This window comes from Mirounga angustirostris, unplaced genomic scaffold (genome assembly GCF_029215605.1).
Source record: "Mirounga angustirostris isolate CCGP_5_RB_7025 unplaced genomic scaffold, mMirAng1.0.hap1 SCAF_6, whole genome shotgun sequence".
Classification (NCBI taxonomy): domain Eukaryota; kingdom Metazoa; phylum Chordata; class Mammalia; order Carnivora; family Phocidae; genus Mirounga; species Mirounga angustirostris.
The window spans coordinates 59,040,586-59,057,857 of NW_026991714.1; the positions used below are offsets into that span (position 1 = coordinate 59,040,586).

The window sequence follows — 17,272 nt, forward strand, 5'->3', positions numbered from 1 at the left end:
CTCGAGAGAAAGAACAGCTATTCTTCTAAAGCAAATTCCTGGGACCTACTGTTTTGGTTTGTCTGATACATATACCTCAAAAGTATAACATGACCTATAAAATTTTAAAAACATAAATTTTAGATTAACACAGGATTAAATTCAGATGGCACAGGACTTAGGCACCTAAATCCATGGATCTTAATTATAATTTTAGGCCTTCCCTTCACTGCCTCAGCCAACCCAATTATTGTCATGCTGATTTTTTTTTTTTTTCACCTCAGAGAGGAAGAGAGAGAAAGGGTGGGAGGGAGGGGGAGAGAGAGAGAGAATCTTAAGCAGGCTCCACACGCAGCACATGAGCCTAAGGTAGGGCTTGATCTCACAACCCTGAGATCATGACCTAAGCCAAAATCAAGAGTCAGATGCAACCGACTGAGCCACCCAGGTGCCCTTCTGTCATGCTGATTTTAAAGAAAGATATGTATTCAAAGCTTGGATATAAGATTTTTTTTTAAATCTGCTAGTAGAACATGTAATATAAACTTACATTGTGTGAGTTCTTTCTTATTAAAAGATCTGATACCAAAAATAGACGAAAAAGAAGTAGAAGACAGTGCCATATATGAGAAACAGTCTTTGGACTTAGTTAACAGTTTCTCCTAAATATGACCTGAATCTCTGAGCTTGTGTGTGTGTGTGTGCGTAAAATGGAGGTAATCTCCTTCCTCAGAGTGGTTATAAGGATTTCACAAGATGATATATATGTCCATAAAGTAGGTAATCAATAAGGTTCCAACATTTCATAATGGGAAGAAAGATTAACACTATTTAAAAAGCCTTTCCTAACAGATATTCAATACCTTTGTTGTAGAGGGAAAGATTATCAAAATATTCCCAAAAGCACAACTCTGAAATGCCAGTTTTGTTCTTAAAGGACTCAAAACTTTAATGGTGTTTACATCATACAGTCAGGAAGTAGAACCACCCCTCAAAAAAGAAAAAAAAGCAAAAATGCCAAGATCTTCTCCAACCACAATTATTTTTACTATGAAACAGAATTTCCTTACAAATTAAGTAGTTTTTACAGTGGTGACATTTATCACTGATGTGATCTGTTTAATATGACTGTAGTCAGAAGGGAAGTTGGGCCTGTTATTTTTCCAGAAATTGAAAAAAGTACCATCATTAAGATAAGGAAGAGAAAGATTTGTATCCATCTTTCTGGGACATGTAAGGTGAGAGTGCAGTCTCACAGTTGGAGAATTTGTGGATATTGCTGGAGGAATTGGAGATGCTCTCTAGCAAGCGAGTAATCCCTCTTCCCCGAACACTGCTGTTTTGGCCAGAAATTCTCACCCCAGATGGATAGTCACCTAAGGATATTGGAAATACAAGAAGAGAAATGTAGCAATTTTATGGTTTTATTAGAGATCCCTTGATTGACTCTTATCCCACTGTAGACCTTTCATGAATAGGACAGAAATTCTTAGTAAAGGAAAACAGATGCTCAGAGTAAAGGCAAAAGGCTGAACAAGAATATTTTTGTTTTTAGCCCCAGAAACCTTAATTGAAGTTCTTCAGGCACCACTTGAAATTTCATGTCCCTAGGTTTTAAATTTTCCTATCTGCCCAAAGACATCACAAAACTATAAAACTATAGCTGCTACAAGAATAACAGGCTTTATTTTAAATGCCTTGAACAAAAGGCTGGAGGCTAAGGTAATTATATTAAAGTGATACAAAACTGTACATATGCAAATTGTTTAAGGTGCTAATAATGCCAAATTAAACTCTCAATTCAACAAGATCTATATCTTAAAGCTAATTTAGAGCATCTGTTTAAGTACCATACCATACGCTATACTTGCTGAGGTATATTCTCAGGAAATAGAAGGTGCTTACCAGCGGGTGTGTTTGGTCTTTGTTCCTGATTAGAAGGGCTGAAATGAGAAAATCCTGGACTCTCAACCCTCAGCTTCTATAAGTAACAAAGAAAAATACAAGGGAAAGTTTTATTTCTTATCAATTGTTGGATCATCTACTTCAATTTCAAATTATTCTTTGTAAAATACCAACTAACACCCATTTATCCAACATCTAATCAACTTTTGAAGAGTACTGCTGTACAGGGAAGCAGAAGGTAGTGTTTGGAGGGGAATTACAGGGTCAAGAGAGGGTTATTTTATTTTATTTTTTTTTAAAGATTTTATTTATTTATTCATGAGAGACAGAGAGAGAGAGAGAGGCAGAGGGAGAAGCAGGCTCCCAAGGAATAGGGAGCCCGATGCGGGACTCGATCCCAGGACCCTGGGATCATGACCTGAGCCAAAGGCAGACGCTTAATCATCTGAGCCACCCAGGCACCCGAGAGGGTTATTTTTAAAGATGAGATTATAGCATGTTTCCTGATAAGAAGGATTCAGAACTGAGAGAAACCCTGATGATGCAAGAAAAGAAGTAAATTGTTGGGAGACACATCTTTGCGCAGGTAAGAGAATAAGATCTAAAACATAAACAGAAGGACTGGTTTTAGCAGGAGCACAGACAATTCATGCATTAAAACAGGAGTTAGGGCGCCTGGGTGGCTCAGTTGGTTAAGCGACTGCCTTCGGCTCAGATCATGATCCTGGAGTCCCTGGATCGAGTCCTGCATCAGGCTCCCTGCTCGGCGAGGAGGCTGCTTCTCCCTCTAACCCTCCCCCCTCTCATGTACTCTCTCTCTCTTTCTTGCTCTCTCAAATAAATAAATCTTAAAAAAAAAAAAAAAAGCCAGGAATAAAAGCAGAGTACATGGTAGGTGTGGTGTTAGGAATATGTAGAAAATCTCTTCTGACTGCTTCTATTTTCTCAGAGATTTGGAGGCAAGGGCATCAGGTATGTCAAACGAGGACTGAAGTAACCGGGGGGGACTGGGAGAAATGGACAATTGACAGTGTTCCACTAAGGGCTCACGTGAAGTTGGTAGCGATATTTAATAAAAACAGTCAATATAGACAGTTTCTTTTCAGCCTCATTTAGCTTCATGAGTATAGGAACAGAGTACATGAAGAGTTAGATTTAATCAGGGTTAGTGTTTGTCAACCAACTACTGATTATATCAGTAGTTTATTCTACTTTGGGGGTTTCCTTTTCATTGTTTTATGAACTACTTTTAAAGAACAACATTTATTTATTATCTACTATGTTCCAAGGCAGGGCTCTTGGCATTTTCATATACAGTTGCATTTAATCCTACAACTACTAGCCCTTATTACTGTTCTTGTTGTACAGATAAGGAATCAGCACAGAAAGTTCAAATAACTTGCATAAAGTCACACAGCCTGTATGGAGCAGGCCTGAAATCCAATTCAGGAATTCTAACTCCAGAGTCTATACTCTTAGCTGCTACGTTGTTAGTAGTATATAAAGGCCTATTAGTAAATAAATTGCAAAGAGGGAAGAAAGGCGGTAGGGAAATTAGGTACCTTTTAATCAAATTCTGAATCAGGTCTTATACATTTTTGAAGTAAATATTTTCAATATTTACATTATCTACATTCATATTTTAATTTTTGGAATGAATTTTGGAGATGATTTGTATAAAGACTAATTGTTAATGTTAATTTTCTTAAAACTTCATTAAATATAGTAGAAAAATACACCAGGAGGGAAAAAAGATTTATGCAACTGGGTCCAACTGGATTAAGAAGTGTTTGACATTCCAGGGGTGCCTGGGTGGCTTCAGTCAGTTGAGCAGCCAGCTGACTCTTCATTTCAGCTCAAGATCTGAGAGTCCTGGGATGGAGGCCTGTCCACCCTGGTCTGGCTCTGAGCGCAGCAGGGAGTCTGCTCCCTCTCTTTCTGTCCCTCCCCCTGCAAGCTCTTTCTCGCAAATAAATACTTTTTAAAAAGTGTTTGACATTCCATAAAGGATTTTAAAAAAAAAGTTTTAGAAAAAAGAGAGAACCAAAGTCTCGATCTCTAGCTGCTATTGACCAGGACCGCACTGAGTAGCACATATAAAGTGATCAGTAGCTCCTAAAAGTCAGTTACCTGGTAACGCCCTGCATCCAATACAACCATTTTGGGTGTCACACTATTGCTGGCCTCATAATCCTGAAGCGGTACATGAGTCTCTGTGAGCTGGATTCCAAAGAGAGTGGCCAGAGAGTTACTGATGCAGTACCTTTAAAAGGAAATAAGAAAAGCTCATTATCAGAATCTGACCTAATTCATTCTAAAATGATTCATATTTTAAAAATATCTAATATAAAGAGAAAGCATGTAAGATCTACTGTCCTAAACTGGGGATAAAAGCAATTTAGAGATTTGGAGAAGAAATGAGAATGGGTAGCAATACATATCATAAACTGGTCATTAATGGTAAGCAATACTCCGATTACCAGATAAAATTTCAGGTTCATTATAAGGGAATAGGATTAAGAGTAAAGATTACCAGAATTCTCCAATGTTTAAGGCAGGCAAAGGGCAGCAACAGAAATTAGGCTGCAACTTTATAAACACTTTTTTATCCTCAGAACCAACTGTAACCAGCCATGTAAAGGGACGACCAGAGCACCCAAAGATCCAAGGCTCCAGGTGCTTTCACTATAAAATGATAAAAGTATCTCTATTTTTTGAGCACTTTAGCAAGGAAATGCTGTTGCTAATGATATTAGGGATTTCATGTCCTACAAGGAAAATTTTCAGTAAGTGCTTCTGAAGGTTCACCCAAATTACTCAGGTGGTAACTATACTAAGAAGTATGACATGGACAGAATAATAAAAGGAACATGAAGTTTAAAAAAAAACCCAAAAAACCAAACCTTAGAAGAGAATTATGGAAATAGAGGTGAAAAGCAACAGCAAGCAAAATGGCAAAGAACTCAATGCAGAATACAGCATTACGAAGAAATGCCTTTCTCCAACTTACGCAATTTTCTTGCAAACAGCTAAAGCACAGAAGAGAATATCGTTTTCTTCATGCCACTTGCACCTGTGCAAAAAACAGGACTTTAATATCCTTAATGGCAACAGCACTGCTTAAAGATTTTTATATGCCAGATTTCTAACTTACCAAGTTAAAATCATTTAAGAAAAACTGACACTATTACTCAAAGATTAAGGTTTTTCATTTAACAAACAAAAAATAGATTTTTAAAAAAGGTTTGTTTAAAATGTTATCTCCTCTGATGTAAATTCATGATGCTATGCAAACCATACATAACTGTAACAGGTAAATTCTACCTTGAAATAAAATAAGTGTTAAAGAGACGCATTAATGACTGGTTAATGTGCAGTTGTTCGACAACTGTTTACTAAGTGCATACTATTTACCAGGTATTGTTCTTGGCACTAGGGACACAGTATTGAATGAAACATGGGCTCTTGGGCGTGGAGCCTAGTTTAAAAAAAAAAAGGAATGGGGGAGGAGGAGGGAGAAGAAAGAAGAAGAAAAAGAATGAAACACAGAAACTCTTACCCACACAAACTTACCTTCTAGTAAGGAAGACAGATCAAAAAAGATGTAGGCATGGGCGCCTGGGTGGCTCAGTTGGTTAAGCAACTGCCTTCAGCTCAGGTCATGATCCTGGAGTCCCTGGATCGAGTCCCACATCGGGCTCCCTGCTCGGCAGGGAGTCTGCTTCTCCCTCTGACCCTCCCCCCTCTCATGTGCTTGCTCTCTCTCATTCTCTCTCTCTCTCAAATAAATAAATAAAATCTTTAAAAAAAAGATTTTAAATAAAATCTTTAAAAAAAAGATTTTAAATAAATAAAATCTTTAAAAAAAAGATTTTAAATAAAATCTTTAAAAAAGATTTTAAATAAATAAAATCTTTAAAAAAAAGATTTTAAATAAATAAAATCTTTAAAAAAAGATTTTAAATAAATAAAATCTTTTAAAAAAAGATTTTAAATAAAATCTTTAAAAAAAGATTTTAAATAAATAAAATCTTTAAAAAAAGATTTTAAATAAAATCTTTAAAAAAAGATTTTAAATAAATAAAATCTTTTAAAAAAAGATTTTAAATAAATAAAATCTTTAAAAAAAAGATTTTAAATAAATAAAATCTTTAAAAAAAAAGATTTATTTATTTGAGAGAGAGAGAATGAGAGAGAGCAAGCACATGAGAGGGGGGAGGGTCAGAGGGAGAAGCAGACGCCCCGCCGAGCAGGGAGCCCGATGCGGGACTCGATCCAGGGACTCCAGGATCACGACCTGAGCTGAAGGCAGTTGCTTAACCAACTGAGCCACCCAGGCGCCCCAATAAATAAAATCTTAAAAAAAAAAAAGATGTAGGCATAATACACAGTAAATTAGATAAAAACAAGTTCTAAGGAGGAAAAAAATATAAAGATAAAAAAAATGATATGAAATGTTGGAGAGGTGACATTTTAGAAAAGGCAGCCAGGAGAGGGACCACTGAGAAGCTGTTTGAGTGGGGACCTTAGAAGGTTAATAATTAAGAGGAACTGCCGAACAATATATTTTTACAATGAAAGCCACTATATACCTAAATTTTCACTGAGCACAGTCTACTGAGACTCAGAACAGTACTACCTGCATACTAGCAAGATTTAAAAATTACAAACATGCTAAACACTAAGTGTAAAAAAATCAGTTAATTACACTTTAAGTTACTTAACTGAATGGAAGACTACACCTAAATATAAGATCAAGAATTTCTCCCACTGCTTTTCTAAAAAGTGATTCAGTAAACAGGACTCATAAAACTGCAACTCTAAAATGAAAGCTTAGGTTGAAACTAAGCCTATATTCTTACATATGCACAGAATCAAATATTTAAATTTCCAGTTAGTTTTGCTCCTTTTCCAGAACTTAAACCCCAAGTTTAGTACCTCATATACACATTTCCACTGCAGATCATATTTGAAATAAAAGCAACTGAAAAACCAACAATGTATTCCAGGATTAAAAACAAACCCAAGAACAAACCTATAGAAATCTGATCCCAGGGAAAAATACTTCCAAACCTACAGTTACACTGTTAAAAATGACACTGTTTTCATCTGTTTTTACTTAAGTTTTTATTTAAATTCCAATTAGTTAACATACAGTGTAATATCAGTTTGGGGTCTACAATTTAGGGATTAAAAACTTACATACATCACCCTGCACTCACCACAAGTGCACTCCTTAATCCCCATCACCTGTTTCCCCCATCCCTCCAACCCCCTCCCCCTGGTAATCATCAGTTTGTTCTCTATAGTTGAGAGTCTGTTTCTTGATTTGCCTCTCTCTTTTTCCCTCCTACAATCATTTGTTTCTTAAATTCCACATATGATGAATCATATGGTATTGGTCTTTCTCTGACATTTCTTCTTGATTCTCTTCCCCAAAATCATCCCACCAATCCCCCTAAAAATAGGAGTGTATTTTCTAGTAAAGAAAAATTCACTCTAAAAATCTGTCAAAAATCAGAATTGCTTTGTACACTTTGTTAAGCTATTAATATTCACTTTGCAGCCTCAAATCTAGCCCTAGCTTTGACACATCTTATATGGGCTTCTTTTATGAAATTTCACTCTAAAGTCATAAGGTCACAAGTAAGTCGGGTCTTTTGGGTAAATCCGTCCAACACTATCTCATTCACTCAAATGATGTGTCACATAAAGGCCTTGACACTCCTCTTTTCTTATCTCAAAAGGTCTCAATGATCTCCTTTCCTCCTATTTCAGGATTACGATCCCTCCTTCTTTTCAAGGATAACCCAGCCTTTCCCTTGCTCAGAACCATGATCACCTGACAGGTACAGAGGTTCTGTACTCTAGTCAAATGGAGTCACTAGCTTCTCTTCAACAGTTTCTGTGCTTTCAGTCCTTTGAGTCACTGTTCAGGCCCTTTTCTCCTCTTGGAAGTCCTCCTTTCAACCTAAATCTCTGCTCATAGAAATTCTATTCATCTTTTCAGGAGAACCATTTACCCCATAAAGTATTTCATATATTTTTAGCCCTTACACTCAAGTGATTTCTCCCTGATGTATCATAATCTTTTGAAACACTTTTATGAATTATCAGAAATTATCATATACAACTCCAGTGTCTTTATTGCTCTTGTCAGACAGGAGGCACTGAGGGCTAGGACAATCATGCTACTCTTTCCCATATTTTTCACAAAACCTAGTCTCAGGCCTTATGTACAAGAGCTACCCAATATTGGGTTAAAAATAAAAAACTCGATAAATTGGGCTAAGAAAAAACAATTCTAAAGTGATATCAAAATATAAAACTGCACCCCTTAAAACTACAATTCTGGGGCTTCTGGTTTAAAATGCATAAATTTATCTTCTTTGCTCCCAAGACTCTACCAAATGACAGTCAAAGAATAAAAACAGTAGCAGTCCACAATAAAGGGAAAACAGAAAGAGGCCTCCATGGAAGAGAATTTAACATGTGTGGGATACAGAAAGTAAATGAGGGCATAGTAACCAAGGAGGCTAGATAAGGAAGTCACAGCCTTCAGTCCTCACAGACCCAGCTGCACAGGAGATCTGCTTACCAGAAGTCAAAAGAGGCTCTGAACCCATGCACATGTCCCTGGCCAGAGAGCAGAGGTAAGACAGGAAGCTGAACTTCTTCTGAACAAAGAATGGTCAAGTTCCCTGACCCTGTACAAAGAAGTAAACTGCTCTTAGGAGAATCAGGCAGCGAGAATGGGTGCTGGTACCTCAAGGCAAAGCCCACAATATTGTGGCATTTAGGATTCTGCCTCAGCTTAACATCTAGTTCCCTCATCTTCTTCCCCTACAATAAAGCCCAACTAGTTGATAATCCCCAATGAATACAGAGCATTTACTCAGCTTTGCAGCCCAATTTCTAAACATGAACACAACCAAGGACAATCATTCAAAGAAAGCATGCAACACAAGACAGGAACACAACTCACAACCCCAAAGAATGAGACAATCCAGAGAACAAAAGCAAACAAACATCCTTGCCCCACCAACAAGTACCCCAATGAAATGTGAAATTATTGCATCTATGATCCTACTTTTCTTCCTCAGATCTTTAACCCAAATCAACACTGATGATGGCTATGACAATATGTAACATGATAGTAACTGCAGGCTGAGGTACTGAGACCTCCAAAAGTCAGCCGCTGCCCAGTTTTAAAATGTCAGACCTTGTTAGGGCTCTGTGCTGGGTCCTCTTCTCTTTTTGCCCTCTGCCAAAGTGACCTCATCAATATGCTGTAAGATCCATTAAAGCAGACTGGTCTCTCTTCACTGTATTTTCAGTGCCCAGAACAGTGCCTGGCACATAGTGAAATGAATGCTAGCATTATCCAAACCTCTCCACTGAGTTCTAGACCAGGACCACCAGCTGCCTGCTTGTTATTTCTAGAGCTTACCTCACCAGGGCCTCAAAACATTCTAAACTTGCTCCTCTCTCTCTTCCCCATCTATAAACCTAAGCATGGTCTTTATTTCTTTTCAATCTCCCTTTCGTATCCAGTCCATCAGCAAGGTCTACTGGTTTTTACCCAGATGAAATCTACTTATTCCTCTCCGTTTCTACTGTCACCCCTCTCCAAGCCATTTCTTGTCTAGACTAGAGAAATAGTCTAATAGTTATAGACTGTACTTCCTTGTTTGCCTCTTTTCAATATATCCCTTAAAAACTCAGGAGATCTTTTAGAAACCTAATCAAATTCTGTTAATTTCATTTGATAAAATTCCTTCCCGTACTCCCTAAATACAGAGAACTGATGGTTGCCAAAGGGGAAGTGGAAGGGGGAGAAATGGGGAAAAATTCCTTCCTGCAGCTAAGAAGTCTTATGGTATTTATGGTCCTTGCTTATTTCTTTAACCTCACCTTGTGTATTCTCCCCTTTGCTCACTACTTCCAGTCACACTGACTTAACAATTTCCAGTAAACACCAAGCTTTCACCTCCAGGCTTTTGCACCTCTCTGCCCAGGATGCTCTTCCTTCCATTTTTCACATGGCTACATCGCTCTCTTGCTTCAGATCTCAGTTTTAATGTTACATCCTCAAAAAAAAAAGTCTTCTTGAATATTCTAGAAAGTAGTCTATCTTTCTACACACTCTGCTTAAAGAGGAACAGTATCTTGTTGATTTCCTTCTTAGCACTGATCACAAGCTAAAATTACCATTTTGTTATTTACTGAAAGTTTCACTTTCCCATTAAAATGTTAGCTTCAGGGCGCCTGGGTGGCTCAGTGGTTAAGTGACCGCCTTGGGCAGAGGTCATGATCCTGGGGTCCCAGGATCTAGTCCCGCATTGGGCTCCCTGCTTGGTGGGGAGTCTGCTTCTCCCTCTGACCCTACCCCTCCTGTGCACGCTCTCTCTCACTCTCTTTCTCTCAAATAAAATCTAAAAAAACTTTTAAAAAATGTTAGCTTCATGAGGGCAGAGACCACACTAATCTTGTTCACCACTGTACCTTCAGCACAGTGCCTGGGACAGAGCAGATGCTTAATAAATACTGGCTGATTAAATAAAAGCTGCCTTGTTTCATCCATCAGTCATACACAGTGAATTAATTCAAAGACAATTATGACAAGAAACAAGGAGAATGGCAGATTTGTAAGAGTTATAAATATTCTAGCCTTCAAAATACCAGGATAGTCATCAATAGCCTGTTTAAGATTCTGATACTCACTTTGTCTAACTGTTCTCAATTTCACCAATACCTACCCATTTCTCCTAAAGCTAGAGACAAAAATTACAAACTTTAACGTAAAAGCAGAAGTTTAAGAGAAGTGTTTGAAATGAGCCCCATCTGCTTATATTAACAGATTCCAACAATAGTTTCTGTTGGCTACTAAGCCCAATCTCCCTTCTAAAATGCTATATATTGGAATCTTACATTAGGAAGCTCAGAAGAAGGCAGACCCATCCTGTTCAAAGCAGTTTATTACCAAAGTGCTTATAGTACTATGTAATAGTTTCATCATAAACAAAACCCATGGCACAGCCCTCAATGTCTTACACCAAAGCTACACTTGTTGCAGCCTGTACTTACCCAACTGAGCTCAACACTATTTTTTCAATTTTAAAACATTTTTTTTTTTCACATTTTAACTGAAGTTGGAATGCATCTTACAATTGAAGGTATTTTACAATTGCTATTGGTCAGTCTAGAATTAGTTGCATTGCCTGAACATGTACAAATTTGCTTGTTCTTGATGATAAACAACTATAACTCATTTTAGTCAATAAACCATTTGAAGATTATTTGAGAAAGTATTGGTTTGTCTCTGAACAACTTCTGCTGATATCATCTGATAAGATCAAGAAAGAACCAGCATCAAAACTCACAGACAAGGTGTTTGTCAGTGGAAAAATGTATTTTAATAGATTGGCATATAAATACATATAACCGTTAGTAGGATTCATTCTAATTCATATCATTCACTTTCTTTGTAGAATACTTACTCAGTCTATTCTCTTTCTTTTTTCTCCTAGTAATCATACATTTTATCCCTCCCCTAAAATAGTTTTCATTTTTTTAATTTAAGTATAGTTGACACACAATGTTACATTAGTCTTAGGTGTACAACGTAGTAATTCTACAAGTCTATACATTACACTATACTGACAAGAGTAGCCACCATCTGTCATCATACAACACTATTACCATACCATTGACTATATTCTCTATACTATACTTTTTTCTTTTTAAAGATTTTATTTATTTGAGAAGCATGTGCACACACAAGCAGGGGAAGCAGGAAAAGGAGAAGCAGACTCCCTGCTGAGCAGGGAGCCCAACACAGGGCTTGATCCCAGGACCCTAGGATCATGACCTGAGCCGAAGGTAGATGCTTAACCAACTGAGCCACCCAGGCGCCCCTATACTTTTCATCCCCAAAACTTACTCATTCCATAACTGGAAGCCTGTACCTCCTACTCCCGTTCACCCATTTTGCCCATTCCCCCACCCTCCCCTCTGGCAACCATCAGTTTGTTCTCTGTATTTATGAGACTGTTTCTGCTTTTGTTTTTTAGATTTCACATATAAGTGGAATCCTATGGTATTTGTCTTTCTCTGACCTAATTCACTTAGCATAACACCCTCTAGGTCCATCCATGCTTTGCAAATGGCAAGATCTCATTCTTTTTTTATGGCTGAGTAATATTCCTATGTGTGTGTATACTCATATATATAACATCTTTTTTATCCATTCATCTATGGATGGACATCTGGGTTGTTTCCATATCTTGGCTATTGTAAATAATGCAATAAACACAGGGGTGTATATCTTTTCCAATTAAGTGTTTTCATTTTCCTTGGATAAATACCCAGTAATGGAATTACTAGATCATATGGTATTTCTATTTTTAATTTTTTGAGCAACCTCCATACTGTTTTCCACAGTGGCTGCACCAATTTACATTCCTACCAACAATATACAAGGGGAAAAAACCTCTTGATTTCCAGTGGAGTGACTTCTCAAGTTCACACCAGAGCCTTTATATGGGGAGTGGAGTCCACCAAACACTGGGGGAGAGACAGAGGGGAAATAGAGAGCCTAAGATTAAATTATAATTATTCCACAATGAGAAGATCTGTAAATATTCAGAATCTTGACAGATCGGAGGACTGACCACAGCAAAGAGACTTAAAAGTGCCTGTGAGGCTCTAGGAGGTAGTCTGGAAGGGAGGGAGGGAGGGAGGGAGAAGAGTCATTTAGAAACTGTGTGGAGGGGGAAAAAAGCACAGAGGAAAGGGGAAAAATTTAGGATTTTTCAGGACAAAAGAAAACAAAGAAAAATGGGAAGCCCCACAACCACATCCCTGCCACCCCGAAAGTATTCAAAGAAACCAGTTTGCTACACTGACAGAAGAGGGAGCACTTGAACTATAAATCTCAAACCTCCCCAAACCATCAGCCCTGTCCAAGAAATACAAAGGAACAACATACCTTCATCTACAGAAAGCTACCACAAGAAAACTGAAAATGAGACTCAAAACACTCTAGCTGATAACTCCTACCCTTACCTTCTTCCCCTCCTCTGCCAAAAAACCATGAAGGGAAAACTGTAACATAACACTCTGTTGAATTAAATATCCTCAAACAAGAATTTTAAGATATGAAAACATGCCCTGAATGAGAAATTTCAAAACTAAGAACAGAAATAAAAAGAAATAAAGAGTTGACAAAACTCTGGAAATAAAAATTACATCAGAAAAGAACTAAATTACATACACATGCTGGACTCCCTTCAGAAGAGAAATTAAATAGAAGAGAACTAATATTAAACTACCATCAAAGACAAATCTCCAGAAGTAAGACCTGATTCTGCATACTGAAAGGGCTCACCAAGCAGATGAGAAGACGGATCTGCAATAATATATTCAGAGAAATATACTAATAAAACTATTAGACTTTAAATATGAAAAAATATTCTTAAGGTCTCCAGGCAAAAAGATCAACTTAGAAAGGCCAAGAGAATTAAATGAGCAAGCTTCTCAAAAGCAACACACAAAGACATACAAAAAAATACAGCTGTATTTTCTAGAAACTCAAGGAAATACAGGTCAAATAAAAAGTTTTCATAAGGCAAGAACACAGGGACTACTGGTTCCTAAGAGCCCTAATCAGTCTACCAGATCAAGATTCAGCAAATTTTTTTTCTGTAAAGGCACCAAATACCACAGTAACCAGCTTAAAACTACAGAAGATGTAATGAAACATAGAAACACGATAGTAAAAGGAAACTTTTAATACACCATTCTCAACACATGACAGATTGAGTAGATATAACTCAAGCAATTAAGACAATTTTTTTTTTTAATAACGAAGTTTGTAGCTCTTAATCTCCTTCACTTATTTAGCCTATACCCTCACCCACCTTCCCTCTGGCAACTACCAGTTTGTCCTCTGTAGTTAAGAGTCTGTTTGGTTTTTTGTCTGTTTTGGTTTTTAGTGTCCACATATATGTGAAATCACGGTATTGATGTCTTTCTCTGACCTATTTCACTCAGCATAATACCCTCTAGGTCTCTCCATGTTGCCATAAATGGCAAGATTTCATTCTTTTTTATGGATGAGTAATATTCCAGTGTGTGTGTGTGTGTGTGTGTGCACGTGTGTATGTGCGTGCGTGTGCGCATGCACGTGGTACACATGTGTATTGTGTATACCAATCTTCTTAATCCATTCATTTATCAATGGACACTTGGGTTGCTTCCATATCTTAGCTATTATTCCAAATGTGTATTTAAGGGTACATGTATCTTTTCGAATTAGTGTTTTCATTTTCTTTGGGGAGATATCCAGTAATGGAATTAACTGGATCTTATGGTATTTTTATTTTTTAATTTTTTGAGGAACCTCCATACTGTTTTCCACAGTGGTTGCACCAGTTTACATTCCCACAAGTAGTGCATGGGGGCTGTTCCCTTTTCTCCAACCCCTATCTTTCTTAAGAGATGAAACAACTTAAACAACTCAAAGTAGATCTCATGGATAATAAATACACCCTAATAATAAATATTCTTCTCACACACCCACAGAACATTCACAAAAATTGATTTATATATTAAGTTAGCAAAAAACTGCATAAAGTAGAAATATTATGAACAAAACTGATCACAGTGCAAAGACACCAGAATTTACTAACCAAACTAGAAAGGCCTTTACATCTGGATATTTAAAAGCCTTATATTAACTTGTGGGTTAAAACTACAGAATTTTTTTTAAATGACAAAATACTGTATATGTCAATCTAGGATAAATAAATAAAATCTTTAAAAAAAATGAGAAAATTAATGAAGTCTGAGCCCCCAAAAAGAAAAAGAACCACAGTACCAAGAAAATAAAAGCAGAAATTAATGAGGAAGAGAATAAAAAAAAAATCTACATCTAATAAAATCCTGTTGTTCTGGAAAAAAAAAATAGACAATACACTAGCTTCATTTAAAGAAAAAAAGGCACAAATATACAAGAATAACCACTGAAACAGAAGGAATTTTAAAAGTTGTAAGAGACTAACTTTGCAGACTTTTAAACAAATTTGGAAATATATAAAATGTACAATCTCCTAGAGAAATACAGATTACCAATATTGATCCCGTTAAAGTTAGAAAGCCTAATCAAACTGATTTTCATAGAAGAAACAGATAAAAGTTATCAAAGAACTGACCCACAAAAATTTGCCCAGTCCCAGATATGCACAACTTGTGTAAGAAAATGTTAAGTCTTTAAAGACCCAAAAGTAGATTTGAGAAATGGAAAGACATCTCTTGTCTTTAGATAGAATTCAACATTATAAACATTTCAGTTCTCCCCAAGTTAATTTATAAATTTAATGCAATCCAAGGAGTTTTATGGAGCTGGACTGAAGTGAAGTGATACTTCTGAATATACGTTTTTGTTTAAAAACATTAAAAAGATAAGAGAATCAACAAGGATGGGAAAAAACAGAAATGGAATAAAACAAGCAAATGGACTGAACTATATTTCAAAGGAATAATTTAACCACACTGAAGAAGGGGGAAGAACCAACCCAAATAACTTTTGAACAAAGTATTTTGACTATATGCCTTCAGACTAAAAAACAACTGAAAGCAAATTCTGAACTATTAATTTTTTTTTACAGGGTATCACTTAATTCTCTAACAATTGATTTTTAATTAATGTATTCTAGGACTAAACAAGAATACTGAGTGCCAGGTTTTTCGCTCAGAAAAGGGAAATACAAAAATAGAAAAATGGAAAACTGGGAAACAGTATGTGTTGAATTGGAATTACGGGTAATTAGTATGAACTCATGGTGAGACAGACATAAAAATGTGTGTGGAGGGAGTGCCTGGGTGGCTTAATCGTTAAGTGTCTGCCTTTGGCCCCAGTCATGATCCCAGGGTCCTAGGATCGAGCCCCGCACTGGGCTCCCTGCTCTGCAGGAAGCCTGCTTCTCCCTCTTCCACTCCCCCTGCTTGTGTTCCCTCTCTCACTGTGTCTCTGTCAAATAAATAAAATCTTAAAAAAAAAAATGTGTGTGGAGGCTGTGTATATATGTAGCTCTCTCCACCAAGGGGAACTAGAATCAATAATGCTCTAGCAGGAATGAGCACACCTAACACCCACACCCTATCTCCTAAATATGTCCTCCATTTAAAGGAACCAGGGCTCCATGGAGAAATGGGTAATCCAAAGCTGAAGCAGGGAAAGCACAAGGATGAGCCTGGAACATATTAAGCCAGAAAGCAAAGCAGCATTCAGAGAATGATGAAGAAATGTCAAAAGGACACAGAAACCACTGCTTTGAAGGGACTCCCACTGGCCATAAACATCAGTCAAACCTAGCATAAAAAATAAGTTGATAGTAACAGATTATAGCCCATTAAAAAAATAGGAATCGAGGCCATACTCATTATTTTTTAAAAATAAAAGCTCTCTTGGGGTGCCTGAGTGGCTCAGTCGGTTGAGCAGCTGACTCTTGGTTTCGGCTCAGGTCATGATCTCAGAGTCCTAGGATCAAGCCTTGTGTTGGGCTTCCTGCTCAAAGGGGAGTCGGCTTGAGGATTCTCTCTCCACCCCACCCCCCGATGACTCTCTCTCTAAATAAATAAATCTTAAAAAAATAAAAGTAAAGCTCTTCCTTACAGTAGAATGCCAACTAATAAACATAAAGGGAACAACTGGATTAGAAAAATCACCAGTCCATAAATATAATAATTACTGATTCAGGCAAAAGCCATCAATGGATGTGAAAATTAAGAGGCAGACTGAAGTTTGAGAATATCTACCAAATCTCAAAATATTTCCCTATAAAATATTAATCACAAGGTGAAAACCAGTAACTTTTCAAAGGAGAAATCTGGGAGGCACCATCTTAAGTGATCAAAGTCATCATCAGTAATGGAACAAAAGGACTTCATATGCATCCAATAGGACACACTGAAAAGAACACACTGAGAAGACACATAACGTATGTGGTACTCTCTGCCAAAAATATATAAACTCAAACTAATCATGAAGAAATACAGGCAAACTAAAACTAAGAAACATTCTATAAAGTAACCGGCCTGTACTCTTCAAAAATGTCAAGATCATGAAAGTCAAAGTAAGTCATTTGCAAATATCTTCTCCCATTCTGAAAGCTGCCTTCTAGTTTTGACTTTTTCATTTGCTGTGCAGAAACTTTTTATGTTGATGACATCCCAGTGGTTTATTTTTGCTTTTGTTGCCTTTGCCTCAGGAGATGTACCTAGTAAGAAGCTACTACAGCTGATGTCAAAGAGGTTACTGCTTGTGTTCTCTAGAATTTTGATGGTTTCAGGTCTCACATTTAGGTCTTTCATCCATTTTGAATTT

General features: G+C 37.0%; 1 protein-coding gene across 1 annotated transcript in view; it reads right to left on the reverse strand.

Annotated features, from left to right (window-relative positions):
- Window positions 1-1,150: 1,150 nt before the first annotated feature.
- The window catches only part of MAEL (maelstrom spermatogenic transposon silencer), a 35,973-nt gene continuing 19,851 nt past the window's right edge, over window positions 1,151-17,272 (reverse strand). Inside the window, exons 9-12 of the mRNA XM_045876182.2 lie at window positions 4,895-4,957; window positions 4,015-4,147; window positions 1,885-1,960; window positions 1,151-1,355 (exon numbers count right to left, since the gene is read on the reverse strand). Coding sequence (XP_045732138.1) covers window positions 1,168-1,355; window positions 1,885-1,960; window positions 4,015-4,147; window positions 4,895-4,957 — 460 coding nt within the window. The 3' untranslated portion in view covers window positions 1,151-1,167. The remainder of the gene's footprint in view (window positions 1,356-1,884; window positions 1,961-4,014; window positions 4,148-4,894; window positions 4,958-17,272) is intronic.